The 24,241-nt window shown below is 39.4% G+C and overlaps 1 protein-coding gene and 2 non-coding genes across 3 annotated transcripts; all 3 read right to left on the bottom strand.

Moving 5' to 3' along the window:
- Positions 1-977: 977 nt before the first annotated feature.
- On the bottom strand, positions 978-24,149 carry ncapd2 (non-SMC condensin I complex, subunit D2). Its single transcript, XM_085176510.1, has 32 exons — positions 24,006-24,149; positions 23,470-23,589; positions 22,744-22,819; positions 22,608-22,666; positions 22,297-22,472; positions 21,691-21,836; positions 21,059-21,186; positions 20,764-20,887; positions 20,468-20,615; positions 18,492-18,689; positions 18,282-18,416; positions 18,112-18,199; positions 16,917-17,124; positions 16,659-16,777; positions 15,777-15,977; positions 15,486-15,660; positions 14,870-14,954; positions 14,568-14,704; positions 11,302-11,434; positions 11,035-11,110; positions 10,731-10,946; positions 10,429-10,589; positions 8,669-8,780; positions 8,403-8,526; positions 7,988-8,143; positions 5,215-5,392; positions 5,041-5,135; positions 4,327-4,407; positions 3,577-3,760; positions 2,834-3,002; positions 2,622-2,738; positions 978-1,215 (listed from the first exon to the last, which is right to left on the bottom strand). The coding sequence occupies exons 2-32, from the start codon at positions 23,585-23,587 to the stop codon at positions 1,133-1,135; spliced, it is 4,206 nt and encodes a 1,401-aa protein (XP_085032636.1). The 5' UTR covers positions 23,588-23,589; positions 24,006-24,149; the 3' UTR covers positions 978-1,132.
- LOC146508449 (small nucleolar RNA U85) lies at positions 17,738-18,023 on the bottom strand. The gene has a single exon (XR_014877058.1). It is a non-coding gene; the product is annotated as a small nucleolar RNA U85 (small nucleolar RNA).
- LOC146508448 (small nucleolar RNA U85) lies at positions 18,784-19,106 on the bottom strand. The gene has a single exon (XR_014877059.1). It is a non-coding gene; the product is annotated as a small nucleolar RNA U85 (small nucleolar RNA).
- Positions 24,150-24,241: the final 92 nt, after the last annotated feature.

The following is a 24,241-nucleotide window of genomic DNA, read 5'->3' as shown; positions in this document are numbered from 1 at the left end:
TTTCAAGTAAATAAACCCCCTCAGATGTTCATCAGAAATCAGTTGTTTCAGTCTTAATTTTTCACACACAAGACAAATTCATCTGTGCACAGTACCAACTAAAGTTCAAAAACTAAACATTTACTTCTATTTGCACACTTAGCACCCACTGAATACATTTAAAACATAATTTGTCCTCGGATAAAAACTGAGCCGCTTTTGCAATCACATTGTTATCATCCTGCTGCTGGTAAGTGTCTTTACATAACGTATCAAATCGCACATACAGAAAAACGCACCCCTCTCATGTTTTCGGAGAGGACAATGTGTGGGAGAGGGAGTAGGCGAAAAGGAGAGATTAGTGATGAGGCAGGGGGGAGGAGGAGGGGAGGGGGGTTAAACTACTGTGTGTGATGTCAGTGGAGAGAGGAGCGCTGGAAGAAAAGTAGGCAGGGGAGAGTAGGAGGAGGAGAAAGGGATGGAGAAAAGCACCAGGCAGAGAGCAGAGGGAGACCTACAAAAGAGATTGATTACAGGAGAACAGAGGCGGCCAACTAGGCAACAGCAAATGTGTCAGACAGAACAAGAGAAAAAAATAAAATGCAATTGTAACTAAAAAACAAAACACGCTTACTGGCGAGGAATGTGGTCATCAGAGAAAGACTGAAACCTGAAATTGTTGAAAACAACATATGAAAGGAAAAGAGAGCTGAGGAAGGTGAAGTAGGGAACCATGTGTAATAGTAGTAGGTAGTAATACTGTCTGCGCAAGCTGTGGCAGCCCATTAAACACCGCTGTCCAAACATGATACAAGCAGACATTCAAAACTGTTTGTAATGATGCCATAAATTTACTCGACATAACCCAGCGGACTCACAAGCCTTCACACATTTGAGCAGAGGAATAAAACTGAGACAGGGAGGTTTTTTTTCTTTCTTTTTTAATGAAAAAGAGAACCAGGTTTATTAAAAGCCTACTTGATTTTGTGTCTTTACACATCATCATCCCTAGTTTAGATTGGTGCCAAGTACCAATATTAAAAGAATGAAAATAAAATAAAAACCAACAAGTATAATATTTCATTACAGATAAAAAATATTTCCATAGATACACAGAAATAAGATTTAAAAAACAAAACGAGAACAATCAGAGTCAGTTTCTGAGGCGAGCTCGTCGGGATGTGCGTGCGATGGGTGTTGTCACTTTAGGGGTCTCGCTCTCTGCCATCACAGCATCTGATGGAGGTGGAAAAAAGAAAAAAGGAAATTGAAACATAATGAAGTGGGACGAGTAATGACGATGTCTGGGAACAGCCATGCACTATAAGAACAGCTGAAAAACCCACACAAGAAATATTCAGGAATAGATTCAAGTCTAATTATTTTAAAATATATTTTTGTAACTCAGAAGTGTTTCAGTAACTCAAGTCTAGTCAAAGGCTTAAAAAAAAAAATCTTACCTGAAACACTTTGTCTAATTAATCATGGAAATCATAAGATAACTGGAGATGATAACAGTTTTCTGGAAATGGTGGTTAGTTTTTCATGTCGTGCAGTTTTTAAAAAAATTAAATCCTTCAAAGATATCCACAGATCTCGGATTAGTGCTGCAACAATGCACATCTTACTTTTTAGACCCGCAGAGGTCCAACAGTCTTAAATCGTCTCAGCTGCTGCTCCACAATCTCAGTCTAGTTGTCTAAGCACTCTGAACTCTGGTGTATTGATCCAAAGAATGCTATTGATTTGTAACACTTGATTTATAGCACTATGTCAACTCTACAGTGCGGCTTATCCCACTGCACATTGTAGCAGCACACACCTCACCTAACCACAACACCTGCCATAGGTCTGACTGGTGCTTTTTTCTCTGTACATAACTTTATCAATCAGCTATTAAATCTTTGTTTATTAGCTTCTAATTCAACATGAAGCAGCTCGGAGCAGAGCAGACACACCAGAGGACAAATATAATAATGATGGCATCGCCCACGACGACGTAGATTCAATGCAGTACTATAAATCATGTTTTACAAGCTAATGAGACAAATTCAATACACTGCAGTGACAAACAGAGCATACTAAACACTTTACTAAAATCCAGCGAACTGGACGACAAAGTTTCTGCTTAAATAACAGACAATTGTTATTTGCTATTATCTGACATGTTACAATTCAATGGATTTAATAAGGGAAAAAAATGAATTGCCTTAAAAATATGTATTTAGATGACAAAATAAATAGGCAGATGTATATTAAAAGGGGGCTGAGTGTGCTCCAGATTCTGAGCCTTGGAGAGGGAGAGTAGCTTTGCATGACGCAGGTCAAAAGTATCTTTTTTGGTCTTCTACAGAGCCCCTCACATCATCCTTTTAAATAAGGTGTTTTAGCTTATTTAATAGGATGCGTAAGTTAACTTTGTTATTTGCTGCTCCTTGCAAACATAAGGTGAGTATCCAACACACAAGATTGGAGAAAAAAAAAAAAACAATTAGAGGAGAAAAGCTCAACACTTCCCCCCTTTAAGGATAATTTTTGATTCCAAACAACTGATCCGCTGCAAAAAGTAATTTCTTACAAAACCCATTAAAACTGTTTGCAAATTAAGTGTAATAGTGACTTAATGAAGTGGCTTCACTCACCCTCTTCATCCTCCTCCTCATCACTGCTGAAGGTGATTGCAGGCTTCTTAGACTTGCGAGATTTGTGAGGTGTGACAAAACTGTCATTACATCTTGAAACTGGAGGCTTTCCTTGACCTGCAATAAAAATAAACATAAAATTTATCGTGTAACTAAAATGAGAAACAGACTATTTCTGCAACAAGGTTCTTCAAAGCAGGCTGACTCCTGACCTTGCTTTGACTTCAGCCGGCCTCTGGTGGGTGCAGGTGTTTGCGTGACTGTCTTCTCAGCAGACACTCCTGCTTTCTGGTTTTCCTCATCCATCTCTGGGCTTTCCACATTCTCCAGCCCCCGTGTGTGAACTGCAGTCAGACGCTGTTCAAACTCATCTACCTGAGCCTGGAAAACAAAGTTAACATTAGCATGGGATGGAATGAACTGGCATTTTATCTTTCACTGACCACTTAAACGTTCAGCACACCAGAGTCTTCTCCAGACATTTACAGACAATAGAAGCTTTTGATAATAGACAAAGTATCAACCGTTCAACTTTAAGTCTCACGTCTGTGTGGATCACACAGATGGCTAATAAGCATTCCCGTCATAGCTCTCTGAAGTTGGTCCGAAGGGTGCATAGACAGGTGCAGTGGACTGGTAAAATGGTAAATGGACTGGTTCTTATATAGCGCTTTTCTACTCTGAGCACTCAAAGCGCTTTATACAACTAATTCATTCACCCAATCACACCTATTCACAGAAGCACTTTTTCTAAGCTGTTAGTGCCTATCTAACATTCACATCAGATGGATGCATCGGAGAGCAACATGGGGTTAGTATCTTGCCCAAGGATATTTGGCATGCAGACTGGGATTGAACCACCAACCTTATGGTTAGTAGCTGGCCTGCTCTACCACCTGAGCTACACATGACCACGTGGTCACTGCAGAACTGACTTAAACAGGGAATAATATACCTTAAACTGTGGTTTAGCCCCACGACGGAGCTTGGCGGTGATGGAGAGCAGAGGCTGATAGACGCCCGGTTCAGTCAGCTTGTCACTGTAACACTCCCAGCATTCCTGCAGCCTCTTGAAACCGCGCTCACACATGGAGAGCAGAGACAGAGACACTGCCAAGTCACACCACTGACGCTCTGTCCTGAGGAGAGAAAGAAAATCTGAAGATGAGAAATTGTGGGGGAAACCTGACTTAAGAAAACAAAGTGCACAGAAATTCTAAAACTCAATAAAAAAAAAAAAAAGAGCTCATTCCTCATGAACATTGCATTGCCCTGACATTTAGACCAAATCTCATTTTCCCAGAACTTTCTTATATCCAAATTCATTTTGCCAACGTATAATATAAAATGCCCTTCATTTGAGCTCTGATAATAGACAGAGTATGAGTCAGAAGCTCAAGCATGGCCAGGCCAATTGTTCTGTCTACAGTCCCCAACTATACAGGAAGACAGTTTCCATGACAAAATCGGTGAATAAGAAGATGTTGGTGTAGGTGACAGGTGAAGTGAACTGTGAATTTGCATTAATTGTCAAACGCTCTCAGTGAAAACGCCCACTAATTACCCACACATCCACCCCCGCTTCACACACAATTAAATAAAGCAGGACAAACGAGAAAGTAGAAAGGAAATGGTAAAGAAAAAACAAAACAAAGGATCCAGGTTAGAGGTGAGGATGGGAAATAAATGGAGGAAGAGAACTCACTTTGCAGTTCTAAAGCGCTGACACAGTTTCTCTACTAGAGACTCTGTCTGCCTTTCTTTAGTGATGTAGGAGAACAGCTGTCTGCAAACACACACACACACAATATAACATTTATTAAAAAAAGAAAAAGAAAGAAAGAACATTCAGTTGTTGAATTTCTCCCAAAAATTTCTTAAAGTCGAGTGAGAGTGGTGTATACTGTATATTTATACTGTAGGTGCCACTCAAGTTTTATTTTTAATATTGTAAAAATGTTTGAATTTGTTAACCTACCTCTTCTACATCCCAAAATATATATATATATATATATATATATATATATATATATATATATATATATATATATTACATCTTGTTCTGACTTTTCAGATATATCAGAAAACTAAATTAATATTGTTTGCACAACTTGTGTTTTTGTTTCTTATCCATTCATTAAAAATATATTTTTAAAAAAACTATAATTAATTACATTAGAACATTTGCAGAATATTTGTCATAGATGGAACCAGACTTTGGAACAGTGTAGTAAGTATTATTGTGTGCAAGATAATGGGGTCTTAATGACAGCAGTCATTTCAGTTGCCAAAATTGCTTGATTGCTTGGGGGTTAAACAAGGCGTCATTTGCATCATTTGCCCGAAGTCTGTGGTCTGCTTCACAGTTGATGCAGTAAGAAAACGAAAACACGACATGGTACACAGCTGTGCATCTCACTTCATAATAGTGTTGAAGTCCTCTGAGCTCATGCCTCTCTCTGGGTCGGACAAGCGGCTGATGATGTCTGGGAGCAGGTTGTATATCGCATTGTCCTGATGGGTAACACAAAGAAAATGGTTAAAAACACTCCCCAGCACTCAGATTCCATGAAGCCTTCTGGATGTGGTCTACCTTTGTAGCAAGCTCATTGAAAAAGTTCAGGGCCAGGCTGTTAATGTGCGAGTCAGGGTCAATTAGCAATACAGCCACTTCGCTGACTTGACCTTTGACCTTGAGGACATCCTTAAGCACCAGCTGAGTGAGAACAGTCACAGCTGTCTGCCTTACTGAAGGAACCTCGTCACTCAGCCTGAAAGATGGAGGGAAAAAAAAATTAGACATAGTATTTCCTTCGTTACGCATAATCTGATCTTCTAATGATCGGAGGTCGATTTTCCATTAATGGGAGAAATGTGTATTTTCAAAGCCCAATTCAATGAGATCTTTTAAATTAAATTTTCTGATGTGAATATTTACTGTAAATTATTTCCTACAGCCCACTCTTTGGTAATCCCCTTTTGAAAAAAGTTGCACTCTACAAACCATGATAGCTTCTTTTCAAACCTGCATTTTGCCATAGTTGTCCTCTTAGTTAAACACAAACAACATGCTGACGTACACACAAACAAAAATCATTCAGATATTTAGCAGGTAAGAAAACCAAGATACTTTTCCATCTTAATTAAATATGCCACTTTTGATCGCTAGCAGTTAACAATACAGTTAGCGCTGAGGGAACTCTCAGGTTTCAACACTGGCAATAGGTTAAGAAACAGAAAAATCAGTCAAACTGTTCTGGGATAATGTTCTTTTAATTTTAGAGGACACAACAGGTTGTGACATCCCTAAGGACCCCAGAGTGGTGTTTCTGGGTCTCACACCTTGTGGCAGGATTAGAAGCACAGTTACCTACTGCTTCAAATTTTTGACTATTGCATGTAAAACAAAAGAAACTAAGGACTAAAGCATGGACAATAAAAAAAATATACAACTTAAAACACTGGTCAAATGGTTAGACTATAGCAAGTGCTCCCGTTGATACTAACTATGTCAGATTATTGTGCTGTAACCATTTTACTTTCTGACCAGGTTTTAGGCACTCTAGTAGATGATAGAGTGCCTAAAAAAAGTCTGGCATGTTTAAATTTACTACATTTATTCCAGGATTTTAGGTCTAATGACTTCCGAAGTATAGGAATAGACACATGAATCGTTCAGGGTTGAAAAACACTACACTTGAATGAATTTTACCACCACCGTTAATGTCAATAGGACAAAATATCATTTTCAGCATGATGATGGACAATTTGTTCAGCATAAACTGTCTAACATCTGGGGAGAATGAATGTGTGTACAAAATGACAAATTTCAAAAAGTTGGCATTGAGATACTGTACTGGTTAACTGAAGAATCTGTTGGAGGTGCTAGAGGAGAAAAAGCCTGGATTCATCTTCTGACAATGTGAATGAAAAAGTAATGGCAAGTCACCGAGTAACTGTGTGCAGCCACATTGCTTGTTTTACACAAACAGACAGAGGCAAAAATGTTTGGCCACCATTGGATTAGTCATCTCTCCTGTCATACAAACTTAGAATTAGCCATAACTTTACTGAAACCAAACAACATTGGTTTCAGTAAAGTTTAATATAATGGGACTGGACAGGCTGTGGCATGGCAATCTGATACCACTCTGAAACCAATTTAGATTTACTCTCACCCAAAACCACAGCGCAAAAGAAACTCATTAGCCATTTCTCATTTATGGCAGAGAGCAGCACTCCTGGCAGACGATCAGAAACATGTGCATGGTACTTCCACATGCCAATGCAGAGGCTTACAACAGCAATGAACAGGGTAATTAATTCTTAATGCGCTTATCAGGAGGCGCCAGCAGGGCAGCAGCCTCGAGAACAGTGGAGGTGTTGGTGTGAGGCAGACAATTAGGGAATACTATGAAATGCTTATCAGGTACAAAACACTAGGAGGGCAATGACGCATTATAAAAAGAACAGAATGTTTTACATGTCCAAACCACCTAAATGTGAACATTATTAGGCATTACAATTAAAACCCCACTTCATCAAACAGAGGAACTTCTAAGTTGGCTACAGAAAAAAACAACAGTGCAACTTTGTGCAGGAGAAATAGACTGCCAATAATTTTTTAAAATGAAAGCATACCTACAAGTTGAAGAACATTTGACTTTTTTCAAAATTATTCCCTTCTGCTCACACAGCCACTCTGTATAATTACAACACACTACTCACTGGCTCCAGCCACAAACCATGACATACTAGTAATTAAGCTGTTCCTTGTCTAAAGGGGCTGTTGTCAGAGGTGGTCCGAGGTGCCATCCCAGTTCACGAGTGGGGGTGGGTTTTCTATAAACCACGAGGCAATTTTTGGTTCCTATGGCAATCGTAAGGGTCAGAATACAAGGCACACATGAGAGTTTGCTAACATAGATCATCTGAAAGTTTGTTCCCCCCGACCATTAAAAAGTCGTGATGGAAAGAGTAAACTTTTCCCATCATGTGGCTCAGTGGAGCATTGTGACAGTGGCAACACTTCAGTGGCTGAGAGTCGCCGCACACTGAGATGTCGTGTTGGTGGGATCTGGATGAAGATGGCTCGAGACTACAAGCAAAGGAAAAAGGGGTGGAGGGGGGTGTTGTATGCCATGAAATGATGAAACGTCATTTACAGTACTCCCACTCAGCTGAGCCATCAAGCGTAGGCTGTCACTTATAATCTTGGTTGGGAAACAAATCTACGGATATTATGATAATGTAGTCATAACTGGAAGAGAGTTTATTAGTATGGGGGGAGCGATAAGAATGAGCTGCAACTGTGACAATTTGTTTCACATTACTGGGATGATCAAGCTGAACACGTAATTACATACCTGGCATAGAGATTCTGTGTCCAGGGCTCCAAAATATTTGGGAAACGGACAGTGAGGTCCCCCAGGGCTATTATGGCATTAGCCCTAACCACAGGGAGAGTAGAGCGCTCCAGAACAGTAAACATGAGACGGATGTTTTCTTCACACACTGATGGGCTTTGTAAGAAATACAGGAAAAAAAGAAGAAAGAAATGCATTTAAAGTCTCAGTGTTTAAGTTAGCAATAAAGTTGCTAACTGATTGGGCCACTAAGATGTAATAAATCTTTCTTTAAAAAAAAAGAAAAAAAAGAAAAAGAAAATTCCCCTCAACACATAGAATTACAGCATTTCTCCAACCATCACCATAAAAACCTAATTAATCACCAAACAGCATTACCACAACATAAATGTAGTGAAAAGTGAAATGTGTTTACCTAATCATCATGTACTGAGAGAGTGCCAGACAGGCAGCAGTGGTGAGCTGCGGGTGGGAATAACGTCCTGGGGAGCCGCAGACTCTCACCAGCAGGGGAAGGAATGCACTCAGCAGGTTCTCCTCTAGAGAGCAGAGGGGAGGGAGGTGGGGTATTTGTGTGTTATTTATAAAAAGACTGTAGTATGAATTGGGGGGGGGGGGGGGGGGGTAATGTTGTTTAGTGTGACTGCAGACAAACAAAAGAAAAAAGGTTGGGTTCTTTACCAGCCAGTAATTCTGTCTCACAGATGTTTCTGATGAGTTCAGCCTCGGTATCTTCAGCAGAGGCACCAATCAACCCAAGCTCCTCCTCCATAGTGCTCTCATTGGCTGTTTGCTGTTAGGAAGTCATTACATATTAAAATAGATATTTCTTTGCGTTAGCTAGCTTGACAAACTCATGGGCATCATGACTGTGGTTGTGAACTTGCTGAACCAAATTTTCCTGCTTCGTGTTTTGTGCATGATCACATAAAATGGGGTGTTTCACACCTCATATGAGTCTCACAAAAATGATCTCTACCCACATTATTAGATGATTATGATAAAAATGGTAGTAAAAAAAAATCTATAAACATGAAAATAACAGTGAAATGCAACACTGTTGCAAATAAGACGAGATTAATGCAGCTAAAAAAAAATCCCAACAATTTAACAACAGGTTATACCACAGAACGCTAAAATCATCATTTTAACTTGAGCTAATTATTTTAATGCTCAGCACACTCAGCAAAAATTACCATGTTGATCTAACCAGGTTAAAAAAAAGTCACTAAAATTTCTGACTAGAAGCTGAACAGAACTCTGTCACCTATTACTCGTTTTGTTGTACACCCCTCTAGACACAAAATAAGGTCATATTAGCATGTTGCAAATACATGTCTGATAATCTGGTTATGATCTGGTAATGAATAAGATATGCAAGTATCTCACACTATTACAGAAGTGTTTTTGACTCCTCATTGTGGCACCTAAGAATGTATATTTGTGATGTGTGTTAGTAAGCACAGAGACAGAAGTACAGCCATGAGCACCCTGCATAGCCAAGACTATCATGAATTCCTGTCAAGGTTCAAAACAGGTGACAGTAACATTTTGGGTTTGACTCAATTTTGACTCAATTGTGCCTTGTGTCTCTCTGCCATATTTTCCCTCCATGGCGATCTAAAAAGACACAAATAAAAACTAAAAACAACAGAGAAAAAAAAAAAACATTGGAAACTTCTAATGCTAATTGAGGAAGCATTTATCTTCCTGTTCCCTGTTCCCTGATGGGCTGAACAATTATGAACCATCACTCATCGGATTCCATCGGTAAAAGAAATCTCATCAAGCCATCCTGCTGAGGCTTGGTCTGATTATCAAAAAGCTTTTTCCCCACACAGGGGGTTATGGATTCATGTGTAATTTTTATGTCACACGAAAGTACATTTAAAAAAAAAAACCCTGACATTTAAACATGTCTGCTTTTGTCAAGTGAAACATTTGTGCACAGATGTCTGATTACACTTTACAGTAAAAGATGGCAACTAAACTTAATGGGTTGCTAGTAATTGTACTCATGACTTATATCTTGCTTATGTCATAAAATACTGAATATTCCCTCTCAAACTGAATGGGCTGGCAACATAATATGTTATCTTTTCTTTCTCAGTAAACCCACCAATTAGCTCAAATAGCACAGTGACAACAGTAGTAATAACTGGCAGTTAGCATAAACCTATAGAAGTCCAATTCTGTAATAGTTGATATTCACATTATTTTTGGAACTGCCAAAATTAAATTCTTCACTGCCACACATGGCAGCAAAAATGCTTTTAAAAGTCTGATAAAGTTAGATCTTTGAATGTTTTATCTAATTTTGCCGAACTACAAATGGATTTTATTATACTGTCTATATTATAGACAGTATAATAAAATTGTATGTATGTATGCTGTATGGATGTTATAGACTCTATAACATCCATACAGCACATCATCATTACCTTAGCTTTTCCGGCTGGGCCTTTTTCCTTCTCCTCTCTCTCCTCTGTCTCTCCTCTCCTCCTCCGCAGCTCAGCACTCACGCTGCGCTCAAGGTGAGACACCTGCCAGAAAGCCACGCAGCCACACGCAGCCAACAGCTGGGCCAGACACACACAGTTCACTGCAGGAGGGAAAGACATGTTGTTGTGTGAGCATAAAGCACCGTGTGTGTCACATAGTGTCCTTTCAGACATCAAAATCTACAAAGGCTTAGTCCTGCTTCAGAACACAAAAGTGCTCAAAGAGCAATGATGGGACTCACCTTGTTCACATTGCTCATTAGACTCTTGAGAGCCATCTTGCATTTGGCCAGCATCCTTGTTGACTTCGCCACCTTCTGCAATTTGATCTAGTAAGAGGCGGGCACTTCGCTGGAGCAGCCGGGAGCACAGCTGGTCAGGCGATTCAGCCAGGAAGTAGATGAGACGGACAGCCTGTTCCATGAAGCTCTGCCAGTAAGGGTCTTCCATCACCACACCTGAAGCAAACACAGACAGAGGCAGTCAGAGGAAGAAACCATGAGCAGGGAAAGAAAAGAATGAAAAACAGAAAAATTGTGAATTTACCTTCAGCAACAGCCTGTGTGAGACAGGTGAACAGCTGATGGTCCTGAGGCAGTCTGAATGGAGCACCCTTTGACTGCTATTGGAAACAGTGCAGTACAAGATGGTAATATTGTGCTGGACCCCACAAACTGGGCATTTTATAAATTCAGTAATTTGTAAATATTAAATTAACAAAGTAGTATCTATAGATAGGTAGTAGTTTAATTTCCTGACTCTCATAGCCATAATCAAGAAATCCTTAAAAAGGTATGCTTTATATAATCTTACCCTGACATGATCAGTGATGTTGCAGATGGTAATAACTGCATCTCTGGCCAGAAGGAAGTCTTCAGTTACTTTTTCACCCAGGGCCACTGAACAAAGAGTGTCCAGATTACTGAGCACCACCTCTCTCTCTGCCCTGGTACACACACACACACACACACACACACACACACACACACACACACACACACACACACACTTTTACAAAGAGAACTAAGTACAGATTTTATAGTTCTAACTGATCGTGTGATTATGCAAAGAGAAGTAAGAACATCTCTGCTCTACATTACCCTGAATGCTCCATGCTGGCCTTACCAGCGCTAGGCTACAGACCAGATAACACTTGTAGGAGGATGGGTGAGGAGAAGCACATAAGGTTTAATAGGTTATGAATGCTACTGATGCTGGATGAAGAGAGGCAGCAGTGTGGGTGGACTGCAGATAGACTCTTTACTCTTCCTCTCTGTCACTGCTTTTTTTTTTTTTTAATATATATTATATATATATATATATAAATAAATAAAATGCACTGGCAAGGGGCCCAGTTATATGGTCGTGACTTAGATTACAATGAAGAGGAGCCGAGGCAGGGCTTGTATTCTGACTAATGGGAGGATTTACTGAATGTCAAGTAGCTGATGCAGGACCAAAACGTAAAAGGAAGTGATGTGCAGTCATTTGTGTGGTGAGGAAGAGCACAGACTTAACGCACTTTTACACAGTTTAGTCAACTTAACTGTAACTAAACAATAAAGCTAGGAAGCTGGTCTATTTAATTAAAAATAAAAATAAATTTATTTTTTTGCTTCCATGTGACTTAACATATATAGCTTATAGATAGTAAATATTATGTTTATTCCAGTACCTTTGTATCGTGTTTTGTAATTCAAACTGTTTTAATCAGAAACAGTCCTGTTCCCTCAACACGCAATGTATTTTTACACATTTATCGTCAGTACAAAATATAATGGGGACATAATGAGATTGTAGCTTAGCTGCTGTCAGCCACATGTGAAATTTTTTTTATAAAGAGCTAGCTTAGCAGGAACACCATGACTCAGTACAAAATTTGCCACGCTCCTCCACAGAGAGCCAGCGGAAGTCAAAATGCCCCTCCCTCATCTACATTAAACAAGTTATAAGCAGGCCCAACACACATTTTTATAGGTATACAAAACACATTTTGCCTCCTTCATGCCTTCTCTTTTATAACTCCTCTACAGAAGGTGATTTTCTTTTTTCTTCTTTAAAAAAAAAAAAAAAAACAACAAACAAAACCAAACAGGTCCAGATGAACAGATTCAACATGAACTTTTTGGGATAAAACACCAGTATAGTTTAGTTAGGGGTGTGGCCTCTTTGACCGACAAGTGTTATGATAGAGAACGCTAGTGTTGATCTGCCATGACTAAAGCTTTGGCAGCTTTAGCAATCCACCCTGTCATCCAAATATGGTATGGAATGCTAGCTAAATGCCATCTACGATATTACAACCTAGAAGATATTCAACAAGTGAAAAAGGGGAAACAGCTAAATAAAAAGCAACACACAGTAAACAGTCTGGAGGAGCACAAGATGATTATCTTGAAGAGAAAAATGAGGTCAAGTCTAATTAAGTAAGGCTTTTGAAGCTTCTTACAAGCTGTAAAGCACCATGGGTAATTATTCTACACCTCACAATAACCGTTTTGGGTGACATCCCATGTACTCTGTTGCACAGAGTACTATATACAAAAAAAGGTCAGATTATAAGATAGAATGAAAAAGTAAGTAAAAACAAGGACCGATCACAATTCCACAGGTGATAATCAATGTTCCCTCTAATTTTTCACGTGTCTGAGCGAACACACAAACTCCCTGAGCGGTCCCTTGGACAACTGTGAGCAACATCAAACGTGTGCACTGTGGTCACACCGGCATCTAATCCATCCAAGGTACATGGTTTATTATCATAATCAAATTACAGCATTTACATTTATGTTAGAATACTTTTAATTAACTGCTTTAGCCCACTTACAATGAAAATTTAAAAAAAAAAAATCTAGTCATTGACCCGTGTAGTATGTTAAGTAGTAAAAATAAAGTAGTAAAGAAGTAAAAATAACCTGAACTCCAATTTCGAAAACACAACTTACTTTTTTCTTTTTCTTTTTAAAAGCTCTGACTTGTATTATGAGTATGAGTCTGTGGTCTGGGAGAGAGTCCTGTAACTCTGTCTGCAAAATATAGTATATAATAACCAATGTTGGGCAGTTAATTATATAGTTACTTCTTCAAAAAAGTAACTGAGTTTGGCAAACAAAATTTTTTACAGCTATTTTTTTAAATGCAGCCAAGGCATTTTTAAACAAACATTTCAAACTATTTACAGAACAATCAGCTGTTCTGCATCAAATTTGATGCCACACAAATTATTTGTGCCACTCCGCCATCACTCCTAAAACTTTCCCCCCTTACTTAACAACTAGATGCCGCATTGCCATATAATTTTTTGATTGGTCGACATGGTACTTTTTTGGACGAATAGGAAAGGGAGAGGGGGTGGAGTTTGTTTTTGCTCACAGGCAGAGAGTGCTTTCAAGCCTTTTTTCTTATAAAACGCCGTTTTTACCGTTTCTTCCCGCGGTAAATATAAACAACGATAGTATTCAGTAAGGAAACCAAACATTGCAGATATTTTTATCATAACTGGTTTTACGTGGTCTATCATCACAATTTAAAAACTGTTATAAAGTCCACACTTTTTCCGTCAATTGTTCCGTCTGTCCTGCTCGCGTCTCCAATGGTTGTACACGTTGTCATTAATGTGGCTTCGATCCACATCAGCCACGCCGCTTCGCTAGCTAAAACACCGGTGTCGGCACATAAGGGCGCTGTCATAGCCTGTCAACGACGTTGATTAGCTGGGTATATACAAATGTAAATCGCATCATTGGCTGGACTATGGGATAAGGTGGCATCGTTCTAATCCCATACGGGAGCAGCCAGTCACTCACTGACTAACACTGCAAAACAGAATCGTTACAGTATTAATTTTAATTTCAATTCAGGTTAGATTTTTTTTGTGCACAACGCAGATTTTCTGTGCGCAGAGACCTGCCAGCAGTGCGCAATTGGGCACGTGCGCAGCTTAGAGGGAACATTGGCGATAACTACACTTTATAGGCTTAACAACAAAACCTATACATGTGGTATATATACATAACTGCTGGACTACAGGGACTCTAGTCACTTTGGGCTCATTTAGAGTAGAGCAGTGGAACTCTCACCTTGCAGCCATGCCCAGGAGTAAGACTGCAGCTCGCTTGTATAAGCTAGAAGTTTCTCGTTTACCGGTAAATCTCTCCCACAAGACCTGAACTACAGTGGACTGGAGACTGCTGCCACTGCTGAAGAACTCCTGTACCTATAGAGACATGATTGAATAGTTACAGTAAAAAAAAAACAAACTTGTATATACTCGTAAATACCTCAACACGGAGACACTAATGTTTCAGGATTAGAGGATGCGTTTTTACAGCCGAGCATCACACACAGAAATATCCATGAGAGTAATAACAGAGTCACTTACAATTTCCTCAAGACACTGGATTGTTCCCAGAGATGCATCTACCATCAGCTCAGAGAGACTATCAACAAGAGTCTGGGCTTTCATCCTAAAAAAGGATTAGACAGATGCTTGTTTTTAAGGTTTTGCTTTAATCACAATATTGTATTTACCATTAATTTTGGCCCAGGCCTTAAAAAAATGTAATAAAATTTGATTAAAAAATGGTCTAAACAATATAAGCCAGACAAGTCATTTTATTTATTTATATTTATTAAATGCTATACGAGTCATGCCTTAGTCAGTGACATTAAACCAGCAATAGCCTAATGATACTGTAATTGTTAATGAAAAGATTACAGAAAATGACATAAGAGGGATAACAGTATTTTGTTTTGATCAAAATAAATATGCAAACAAAAAAGTCCCACAGCCATGAACTGGATAAAAAAGAAAAGAATTCAAGGAGGGAAGAAGAAGTCTTTCTAGAAGCAATACTTTCTATTCTTAACCATCTTAGAGAAGCGTCCAGCATTTATTTTGTGTTAGCTTAGTTATTTTTAACGTCATACTGCCAGTACACTTAGGACATGAAAGAATGGGTAACTTATAACTCAAATATGTGTGAGGTCTTACAAACCTGATGGTGTCTCCCTGGGGGTTCAGATACAGACGCCTGTAAGCGTGAATGACTGCATCTTTAATTGCAGCATCAGTTGACCAAACCAGAGGCAACATTTTCCTCACTCCACTGATAGAGTTAGCGACACTGAACTCGCACACCGTCACACAAAACTGTACAGCCTCCTGGACCACTAAACAAACAAACAAACAAACAAAAAAACCAGCTGAAGATTCTGTTAGATTAAAAAACGTTACTGAAATCTACAAGATTACATTAGTTTACTGTGTAATGGATACAGTCGTCTACCTGAAGTTGTTTTCCAGTACAGCATGGTGTTGATGACAGAGATTGCTCTCTCTACTTGTAAAGCGAAGGTTTCTGTATCTTTCAGGTACTGCACCAACATCTCTTGCTTCTTCAGCTCACCATCCTCGCCCTCTTTCTCTGGTTCTTTCTGCGGCGTCGGTGGCAAATTCTGGTTGAGCTCGGAAGTGTCATCATCAGAGCCTGAGGAAAATATCAAGTATTGTACACTTAAGATCAAATGGGAGTTCAATCAACCAAGTTTAAAACGTTGTTTGACTGCACCTCAACTGTTTATGAAACTGTATGAGATAAAAAACATTCTATATTAAGACATAAAACCAAACTGCCTACCACTTTCCAAGTCCTTTTTTAAAAAAAAAAATAATTTGGATGGGTTCAAGACGAGGCGTGTGAAGTCTGGGCACATATTGTATTGTCTGGCACAGGGCCACCAATAGCAAACCCTCTCACCTTTAATTACATAATATAATAAAAAATGTTTTTTTTTCCAGTTGCAGCAGATGGAGTTACAAGAATGCTGCAAATGTAGACATTTGGTGTCATGGTCTACATGCTGGGCTTTTTCATGTTCTTTACGCAGTTTCTGAGCCAATGATGTGTGGACAGGTGGGAGTATTTCCCAAAGTAATGTATGCTAGGAACCAGCAAAATATTGCATTGTAAAAAGAAAGCTGATGTTATTCACTTAAGTGGTTTTAATGTCATGGCTGAATGGTGCACATTACAAATGAGACAGCTGTAAAAACACCCCCCAGGGACAAAACAAACAAACATTAAAAAACATGTTTATGTTCTCAATACAACTTCTATTAAATGTCACCAGGAAGAGCAATTTTCAGCCACACCGAGTACAACTTTTACCTTTGAAAATCAGAGCCAGTGTGTCCATCATATTCTCAGGTGTGAGAGTGGACAGAGAAGCAAACATCTCAGATTCTGGGAAGCAGCTGTGAGCTCTTATACTGAGCTGCACAGCATCCCTGTAGAATGCAACACAAAAGAAAAGCCCCATTAAAAAAAATAAATAAAAAATGAAAATTGTAGGCTACTGACAGCAAGGGAGAAAAAAATCCTCCAGTTAGTGACACTACACAGGCCTCCACTGGTGATTATCATCACCTGTACTTGTTGACACGGAGGTACTGAGCTATCTTCACCGCGGTTGCTCTGTCGTCTTCTGCCTCCTTTTCCTCCTCCACCTCCCCGCCTTCCTCGTCCTCCTGCTGCTCCTTCTCTTCTTTGCTTGTGGGCTCCAGTTCTTTCCTGACAGTGACGAGGAGCTCAGGCACCATAGCAGCCCACAGCTCAGATGCTTTAATCACTGCCACTGCCGGGAGGGAAAGAGAAAAAAATAAAATAAATTCAATGGTGATGACTCAGCTTAGACCTACAAAGAGAAAGAGAGAAAAAAAGAAAATGAAAAAAGTAAAAGTACAACAATGTGCCAACAGAGATTAAAAATAGAATAATTTAGCAGCAGGACAAAATGGTAAGATGATTGTTGTTTAGGCCAAGAATTTAGTAAGGAATGGTGGGCTCCCGAGTCCTCATATTTAAACTTTCTTCATCATTCTTCTAAAGCTAATAAAAAATTTAAACGTTCTGATTTCTGGCAATGTAGTAAACTAGATAATAATTTTTCCCTATTGTGAAAAACAGATTAAACAAACAAGAACAAACAACTTATCTAAATAAATATATATATTATATTTCATCATTTATGCTGTATTGCTATTCATCAAACCAATTACAATACTGATTTCTGTTTTCAGCACGAATATGGTTACATCAGATGAAAGACATCTTTGAAAAAAAACATTTTGTTTAATAACTGAATCTCTCACACTTGACAGATGTTTAAATTCTGAGACAACAGTTTGTTTTTTGTTTGCTTGTGATGACATACATGGCATGCTGAATTTAAGCGAATTTCTGAACTTGGCCCTCAGATTACCAAAGAAACAGCTCATGGCTGACTGAACAGCAGTGAGAGCTGGGTGAACTTCTTGCCCCTTACACACAAACACACACTGTGAGCTTCATCCTCGTGGTTACTCCGCTATAACTTTAAGGGAATAATTCGAGTCGAGCCAAGTCACTGTAGGCAGGCCCTTACAGCAGAGCAGGAATCCTCCTCTGCACTGCCAAGATTACCTGCCAGTCAAGGCAAGAGGAACCCAGCTCTCATTCAGCAAGCTCATATTCGCCTTGGTCTCATCACAGGGCAAAATGTGAATTAGTCTTAAATAGTAAAATAAAACATCAGGGGAGATTCATAGCAATACTTATGAATGATCACTCAGGTTTTGTTTACCAGGTGCTGTCCCCTCCAGTTTCTCTTTCAATTCTCTGAGTTTAGAAGTCTCCTTCTCCAGTGGTTTCTTCAGATCTGCGCTGCTCAGCTGAAAGACAAGATAAATATTCTATTATATCAGGAAACCTGAAGAACACCTGTTATTTAGAGTTTGATGCATAGTTATTTACCTTGCAGCTATAAGGATTGTGTGCTATGAAGGCTGCCAGCAGTTGGATGGAACTCTTAACCACATTTATAGATTTGTCCATCAGCCGTCCAACAGCAAGCTCCATCACCTCGCTATACCGACACAGGGGCAGCGCCTAAACACAGATGACTTATGTTACCAGGAGCAACAGCATTGTTTTACAAACACAATAGCTGATGAGCAAACCTACTTTGCTATTGACGATGCGTGTGTAGACCTGCAGTACACGTGTTCTGACATGAGAGTGCGAGTCATGCAGATGCTCCTGCAGTGTGTCAAAGAAACGGTCACGGTCAGCTCTACCGGACTCATCTAGCCCATCACCACACAGGACCCTCACAAGGATCTCTCCCAGCACCTCACAGACAGCAACACGCATTGTGTGACTCTGGGAAAAAGAAATGAAAAAGGTTGGAAATTAAGAATTTCAGTGAAACAATCTGTTAAATCCTACAAAAACAGAAAAACCTCACTAAGAACTCAGCCCTCAGATTACCAAAGACAAAACTCATGGCTCACTGAACAGTAAAGAAAGCTGGGTGAACTTCTTGCCTTTTTTAACACACACACTCAGCACACAAACACACACACACAGACATAAGACACACGCTGTCAGCGACAACCCAGAAATTACTCCACTGTGACTGCAGAGGAATAATTTGGGTCGAGCCAAGTCACTGTAGGCAGGCCCTTACAGCAGAGCAGGAATCCTCCTCTGCACTGCCAAGATTACCTGCCAGTCAAGGCAAGAGAAACCCAACTCTCATTCAGTAAGCTCGTATTCGCCTTGGTCTCATCACAGGGCAAAATACTCTATTCTGTTTTTTAAAGATAATGTACTTTGATTGAAGAAAAAAATGCCCTTGAATTTTCAGTTTTAGGACACAATCATTAGATAGCTTAGAAATAACTGAAAAACAGTATTTTGCTGAAAAGTTGGAAACAGTAAAAACAGACGTGAAGTATGCAATGGCAGATTTAGACTATATGATATAGACATGATTATGACCAAATGTGAATGAAAAAGGGAGTCTTCAAGGGTCAAAAATGGGTGTAACACATGCTCTGTGCTCACACATAGTGCACTATAATGGATGAAAACTGACATTACACCTGCGATGCCTTGTGGGTTTCGTTCAACTGCACAGCTGGGTACAAATCATGACAAAAACAGAGGACTGACATTGCCAATGTATCTAGGTATGAAGGGACAGAAGACAGCCAGTATCATGCAGAGGTCTATTTAGATTCTTTTCCTGTAAATCCCTAGCAAGCAACCTTCCAACAATATCTCGTACACTGTGAAAGACACAAAGCATGACTGAAAGAGAATTAATGTGCAGTCTGTCATGGTTCTCAGTTACAAAAAGACAAGATTCATGACTTTGCAATTGCCGAATCTGACACAGTGACCATTGCAACAGAGAAAAAGTGTAAATATCTGAGCCAATCATTACCTGTTACTCTGAGTAATGTAAGCACTATATAAATTTTTACTAGAGCTGTAAAGACCCTTCCTTGTCTTGTCTTAAAAAAAAAAAAAAGTATTGTGTCCAGTGGTGTGTTGCCCAGCCAAATACAAGAAACAGTGTCTCCTGGCTATAGCAGAGAATAATAAAGTGAATGCTGCTTGCTCATCCCACACTGTTATATTCCTTTTTAATCTTGTGTTTACATTACTTCAAAAACCAATGACAACCCACTTCTAAGACAAGATCTTGACAACTGTAAAAGAATTGTAGATGTCAACGTCAATTTTATTTCTATAGCACATTTAACAGCAACAAACTTGACCAAAGTGTAATGGATCCTTTCCGAGGCTGTCCTAGACCAACAAAACTACATAAAACTCAACACAGGACATTAAAAAAAGCACTTAAGAAGCACAAGGAGCAGAGGTTTGTGATGATTTAAAACTGCCCACTCCTTGTGGGCTCACACAGGGACAGTTCCTTTAATGAGCAACCCTGTTGCTCACACATCAAGGCTGTCACTGTGATGAGTCATTAATATTAATTGGTGCTGTTTTACATGATCACATAGACCTCTAATTAGCAACTGTTTATACCCAATCAATATGGCAGGCAGCCTCTACTTATGTAAGGACAATAATTTTCTTATTCATGAGCTGCAATCAATTACTCACTCACTCACTCCTTCTCATACCTCTCCTTCCAGGTGTGTGATGAGAACACTGATGTTGGGAATCATCAATTCAGGCACCAAAGCACTGACTTCTGAGAGGAAGGAGGCAAAGGCTTTGACTCCCGACCCCTCTCTGGCCAACTCCTCACTTGACTTCTGACCAATCTCCCTGAGATAAAAAAAAAACAAACAAACAAAAAAAAACAACAACAAACAAACAAAGACAGGAATTTGTAACACAAAATAAGACTTCACAAACAGATTCACAAAATCAAGCTGCATACTGGATACTGTATACACACAAAAATTGTACAGACCGTATGACTTCTCCTATGATAGCTCTGACTCCATACTCTGTGCTCCACACAGACACAGCCTGGGCAAACACTGATGACAACTGCTCAAAATGTTGCAGCATCTGGATCACTTTTACACCAGCACCTGTGACAGTTTAGAAGACAAATAAAAAAAATTACAAGTCAGCTATGTCTCCAGAAAAACTGAACACCTTATAGTGGCCCCCACCATCACCATTTACAGACAATATTCTCAAAAGTGACAGGATTAATTTGTTTCCTCGGTAATAGGACTACATTTGTCTAACCAACTCACCCAGGAGGTGATTATATTTCTTAATCAGCAACCCCAGGAGGTGGATTACACAGTCTCTGGTGGGTTTACTCTTAACATGGCTGATGGTTGGGTTCTCAAGGAGCTTGTAGCAGCAGCAGGTCACACAGCTAAGAAGAAAGAAATGTGTGTTTTTTATATATTTGATTATGGTAAAACCTGGATGAAAAGTTACCAAAAACCCACAATGAGTAGTAGACAAGGTTTTGAATTCATCAGAAGCATCAGATACACACAGTGCATGTTAAAAGCTGAGGTAAGTGCTGCTAGGAGTGTTGTGAGTGTTAAACTACCACATAAATGTCTTCTGACAAACAATTTACTGAATATCCTTACTGAGGACCATAAAACAAGTGGAAAGTGAGGAAATGTGCATAACGAAAACATTACATTGGGCATTTTACCACAGTTCAAATTTCTTCTAACCTTATTAGATATTGTAGATTATTAATGAAGAGTCACACATCATTGTCATAAGAGTTCCAATTAAGGCTACAGAGTTCCGAATGCTCGGAAGTGATATGGATAAGTTGTAAATGACACCAACTAACTGAATTAAACCAGCAAAACGTGATACTGTATTCTCTCCCAAAGCTCTCCTGACAGCAGAGTACCTGATGAACTCTTCCTCCACCAAGGAGAGGCTCCACAGTGAACGGATGTCCAATTGGAAGAGCTGCACAAGTGCCTGTAGCACCTGCTCTCTTTCTGAGTCCCACTGCATGAGTCCTTCTCCACCTGCTTTGCCTTTTTTACCACCCTGTACAACATAAAAAGAGCAGTTAAGCTTCATAGATGTTAGAATATAAAATCTTTAATATAGTAATGAGATCAAGTAAATCACAATACATGTCCTCAGATTACCAAAGAAAACAATTCACACCAGCCAAACCAACTATACAGAGACTGATAGCCTCTTGCTAGCTGATCATTATGCACACAATGGCAAACATCCACACATTGTTTGACAGCTCCTACTTATACTACCCAATTTCTCTTGAAGTGGCACAGCATAGAAAGTGTCAAGTTCACTCTGGGTGGGCCCTTACAGCAGTGCAATAACACTCTACCACACAACCAAGACTACCCACATAACAACAGGCTAGAGACTCAATCTCTTAGTTTGACTGAATCATAAAGCTAGTCAAAGCTCATCAGTGGACATTTATGATAACAGGCATATGCAAAGAACCCTTTAGCTAAGTAAGCAATGAGCATACCTTCCCAGGTGCTGTGACAATATTCTGCCTATAGGAATCACTCTCCAGGTTCTCTGTGAGTTTGCAAAGCAGGAAGACGCTCATTTTAACTGCGTTAAGTTTTTCCTTGCGCTCTGCAGCTGACAGGGAGGTGGAGACAAGGATGCTCGGCAGTGAAACAGATAGCCCACTAACCACTGAAAGGCAAGGGTTATTAAAATAAATAAATAAATAAATAAATAAATCAGGTTATATGAGCACATCAACAAATCAAAGTTATCAATTTAAAACATCAAGAAAATATTATTTCTTTTAAAAAAAAAAACAACAACCTTGTACTAGTAATTCCAGAGTATCTTCTTTAACAGCAAGATCTACCGCCTTACAGTGCCTAAAGAAGCAAAGACAGTTGTTTTGTACAGTAATAGTCACAATAAATAAAAATGGGCAATACATGAAAACACTTACTGCAGCACACTGTAGCCAGTGTCGAAGTGCTCCAGTATACACAAAGGCCCCTGACTCCTTAACGCTGCCTTGAATTCTGTGTGAAACAGAATTAAAAAAAATAAAAATAAATAAACTAGCACAATCATCCCCAAGTATTCAAACAGTGACAACATTTTATAATTTTGGGTAAAAAAAAAAAAAAAAAAAAAAAAAAATGCAAGTACATAGGTATTTTAATTAACCTTACTTGGGGGTGTGGTACATGAGCAGGAATCTTGGGAAAGATTTATATAATTGTGTCTGAGACTTAAGTGGTGGCTCGACCCATCACTGAAGTCCAGACTGTTTGTTTTAGGGGATGGTGATATACACATAAGAAGCTGGGTGCAATCCAGTACTATAATTATTTTATTTTATTTAGAAAGGAGGGACAATACACATTAACGGACATTTTAACAAATCTAAATATGCCAGATTACAGCTCATTCCCATCTGCAGACCCTCTGGGAGGTTGGTGTTACACACAAGTTAGTAAAAACATAGTAAAACAGATTCTTAGCGCGGGACAATTCTTGAATGGTAATGACTTGTTGGAGGTGTTTGAAGAAAATGCGATGCCTTCTGTGCAGATGTTCTACATTTTGTTTAAAAAATAATAATACCCCCCTCCCCCCAAAAAAACAACAACAACAACAAAAACAAAACAAAAACTATCAGTGACCTGCCTACATGTTGACCACTTACTGTTGAGACAGGACGGGAGCTGTTTTGCGGAGACCACATCCTGAACGACGTACTGGTTGATCCCCCCAGTCTTCACAAGGTCCCCCACGCACACAGGTACAAAGAAGTCCCACGACATCCCTGAATCAATTAAAACAAAAGACAGCCTTTATTTGTATGTTTAACTAACTTAGCTCCTATTGGGAAAGAATTTGATATTACTTGATATCTACTGTTTTACAAAGCGAGATAGTCGAATATTCGACTAAACACATTTACAATTTAACTCGTTCTTGACCCTACCTAAGGAGCTAAAGTGCAGCTTAAGACTCTCCAAGACACTCCAGCCCATGTGAAGAATTACTTCCATTTACCAAAGACTAACATTTATTTTTGTGGGTTTAGCTAACCAAAGCAAAACAGCTACTGCTAACGCAGTTAGCGGGCTAACTAGCAGGGCTAGCTCAGTATCTTGTACGCAGTTACATTATTGAAAAACGGAAATAGCTTCAACAACAAACTACCAACTTCTTATAGTTTATAAACATAAAGCTCACCCGTAACAAATGTACTCCTGTTAGCCAAACTCTGGACCTCTGTAGAAACACGCGTAGCCTGTTCACCGTCTCTAAACGGTCTAAATCCAGTAAGTTTTCAAATTTGTCCGAACATCGCGCCAAAGCGGCGACACTTTGACGTCACTTGCCCCCGCCCACGTTGACATGCTGCTGTTTGACCGAACATTGCCACCTGCCGGACGCTCGGGCACACTACAGCACAAAGTCAGAAACTT

Source organism: Neolamprologus multifasciatus, chromosome 11, assembly GCF_963576455.1.
Source record: "Neolamprologus multifasciatus chromosome 11, fNeoMul1.2, whole genome shotgun sequence".
Classification (NCBI taxonomy): Eukaryota; Metazoa; Chordata; class Actinopteri; order Cichliformes; family Cichlidae; genus Neolamprologus; species Neolamprologus multifasciatus.
The sequence above is the reverse complement of the archived record's forward strand: the minus strand, read 5'-3'. Positions and strand labels throughout refer to the sequence as shown.

Coding starts and splice junctions, on each gene's coding strand:
- ncapd2 (XM_085176510.1), bottom strand. CDS start 23,587: ATGTCGTGGGACTTCTTTGTACCTGTGTGCGTGGGGGACCTTGTGAAG. Junction 18,200..18,281: donor ACAATCCTTATAGCTGCAAG/GTAAATAACTAT, acceptor CTTGTCTTTCAG/CTGAGCAGCGCAGATCTGAA. Junction 5,136..5,214: donor TCAATGAGCTTGCTACAAAG/GTAGACCACATC, acceptor GTTACCCATCAG/GACAATGCGATATACAACCT.